This window comes from Sinocyclocheilus anshuiensis, unplaced genomic scaffold (genome assembly GCF_001515605.1).
Source record: "Sinocyclocheilus anshuiensis isolate Anshui unplaced genomic scaffold, SAMN03320099.WGS_v1.1 scaffold1364, whole genome shotgun sequence".
Classification (NCBI taxonomy): Eukaryota; Metazoa; Chordata; class Actinopteri; order Cypriniformes; family Cyprinidae; genus Sinocyclocheilus; species Sinocyclocheilus anshuiensis.
This window is the reverse complement of record NW_015544238.1, coordinates 543,434-546,010: the sequence shown is the minus strand read 5'-3', so window position 1 is coordinate 546,010 and position 2,577 is coordinate 543,434. Positions and strand designations below refer to the sequence as shown.

Sequence of the window (2,577 nt, the reverse complement as noted above, 5' to 3'; positions counted from 1 at the left end):
TCTTTCTTTGCGTGAACATTTGGGCGGCGTTATGCAAATCTTCCCACATCGTGACGTAGACATGTGGGGGCGTGTTAGAACGAGCCGTTTTAGGTAGGCGTGGTTGAATCTTAACTTTTATAAAGAATATCTCTTTGGATTTGAGACTTTAGTTTTTGCAACTTTACAGATCTTCTTTATGCACCAAGAGCTTGTAACACTTCAAAGAGAAAGGAAAAATTGAAATTGCATCATATGACCCCTTTAAGATGAAGTACATAAATATTACACAAACTTCAACATTAAAGTAAACATACCCTAATTACTTCCCCGTCTCATTGTGCATGGTTTATCAGTGCATGTTATTTAAACCTAAAGGTTTAAAGAATTTTTTAATAACATTATTAACAAATAATAAAAACATTTGATAAAATCTAATAAAAAAGTTTTTATTTTACATTATAAATATGTATAAATAGCATTTAAACTTTTCTTTGGAATAATGTGCACTGATAAACTGAAATTACAAAAACTCTGAATGGTGTCTGTACGTTGGAGCTGGTTGGAACTGAAATAAGTGCAGAAAAGAAGAAGATGAAAGGGAAGCACTGCTAGAACCGCAATAAGGCTAAATGCGTTCAGTTAGGCATGATCACAGGTGTTTTATGTGATGGCACTTCCTCATAAAAGATTTTCAAACCTCAGTCATGAATTCAGCCACCAGCCATGTTGCAATAACATAATCAGTGTAGTGCAGTGTCAAATGAGAACAGAGAACTGCCTCGGGCTGCAGTGAATATTACACTCTCACATTAGTGGGCTTCAATAAAAGTTGCAGTTTCAAAGCCATTAATTTACCCATAAGTCAATGCATTATTCTGATAAAAAAAGTCAAATCCAAGTATTAAGAACACATTACACAAGGGTCATGGATGTCACACAACAGATGTCACAATACAATTTTTAGTCAATAACATGCTTAGCATAGACAAACTGTTAAAAGGTATGACGATACAATTTTTGATTTAAACAAGCACAAATGTAGTTTGTGAGCTCTGGCAGAGGAGATGATTATTAAGGAATTAAAGACTTAAATTTCAGAATATACAAGATTATAATCTTTGAATATCTTTGAAGTAATCCACACAACTCCAGTGAAGTGAAAACCTGCATCTTTGTAATAAATAAAATCCATCAAGATATTTTTTAACTTCAAACCATGCTTCTGGCTAAAATACAAGTCTATCCATAAAATGACGTCTATTTACTTCTTTTTCCAGTGAAAAAGTCATCTTGCATGAATCAGAAGTGAAATCAGGAACGAAACAGATCAAGCACAGTTTACAAATAAAAACAGTTCAAAACGGTTCTAAATAATTGGTGGATTTTGATGTGAGAGGAACAGCAGGCGATGGACTTTTTCACTGGAGGAAGCATTATTATGGCTTATGGACAGATATAACACATTTTATGGTATTTTTGCCAGAAGTGGCAGTTTTAAGTTAAAACATATAATGGATGTTTATTACAAACACGCAGCTTTTCACTTCACAAGATGTTGATCAATGGACTGGAGTTGTGTGGATTACTTGTGGATTATTGTGATGTTTTTATCAGTTTGAACTCTCATTCTGACGGCACCCATTCACTGCAGAGGATCCATTGGGGAGCAAGTGATGTAATGCTACATTTCTCCAAATTTGTTCAATCAGTTCAACTCCTCTACATTTTGGATGACCTGAGGGTGTCAATTTTCTGCAAATTTTCATTTTTTTTAAACTATTCCTTTTAAGTCAGATTAAACATTGTGCAGCACAAAAGGAAGTGATTCACTTACCCCCAATGCCGCCATGTGTCTACTACTGAGGGTCTGGCAGCCGGGCTTCTTCTGCAAGACACAGGGTGGTGTTAACTCTGCATCCTGTGCTCCACTTCACACAGCTGCAAAAGGCACACAGGCATTCATTTATTTACACACATTTATACACAAAATGATTGCAAGCAAATAGACTATTTTCCCCCTTTGCTTTTCCAGAATGTTTTCAGTAAATAATATTTTCCGTTTTCAAGATTAAGCCAAATTGCAAATAGTATTGAGCTTTTTTTCCATAAAACTGTACTATGGGGTTACAAAAAATGTGCAATAAAGGTATGCAACATCTTTAAGATAAAACTGTTTGTTGATTACAAACAAGATATGCATGATTATGTCGGTGACCAATAAATGTTTCAGTTACAACCAGGAAAATTCAATTATAAATTATTATTATTACTATTATATCAATATACGTTATCACCAACATAATATAATTTATGATATAAATAAAATATCACTGATAATCACGGATAACAATTTGCTGACACTTTTCTGAGATGCCCACACATGTTTGTTGCTGGCCTGCTTGAGTCCAGACACAGAGACTCCTAGTCTGGGAGTTTCTGTCTGTTCGCTAGCCTGTGAAATTAGTGCACTTAAACCAAAGACATGAATGTAGGTCATCTAAGGATATTAGGGTTGTGACAGTGAGGAAATTTTCCCACCGATTAATCGACGTGTGACAACACCGGTATCACCGTTGGGGTTGGGGGGGGGGGGGT

General features: G+C 35.4%; 1 protein-coding gene across 1 annotated transcript in view; it reads right to left on the bottom strand.

Annotated features, from left to right (window-relative positions):
* LOC107697629 (polycomb group RING finger protein 3) overlaps positions 1–2,577 on the bottom strand; it is a 29,638-nt gene that overhangs the window by 17,512 nt on the left and 9,549 nt on the right. Inside the window, exon 2 of the mRNA XM_016498429.1 lies at positions 1,817–1,920. Within this exon, the coding sequence (XP_016353915.1) occupies positions 1,817–1,831 (15 nt within the window). The 5' untranslated portion in view covers positions 1,832–1,920. The remainder of the gene's footprint in view (positions 1–1,816; positions 1,921–2,577) is intronic.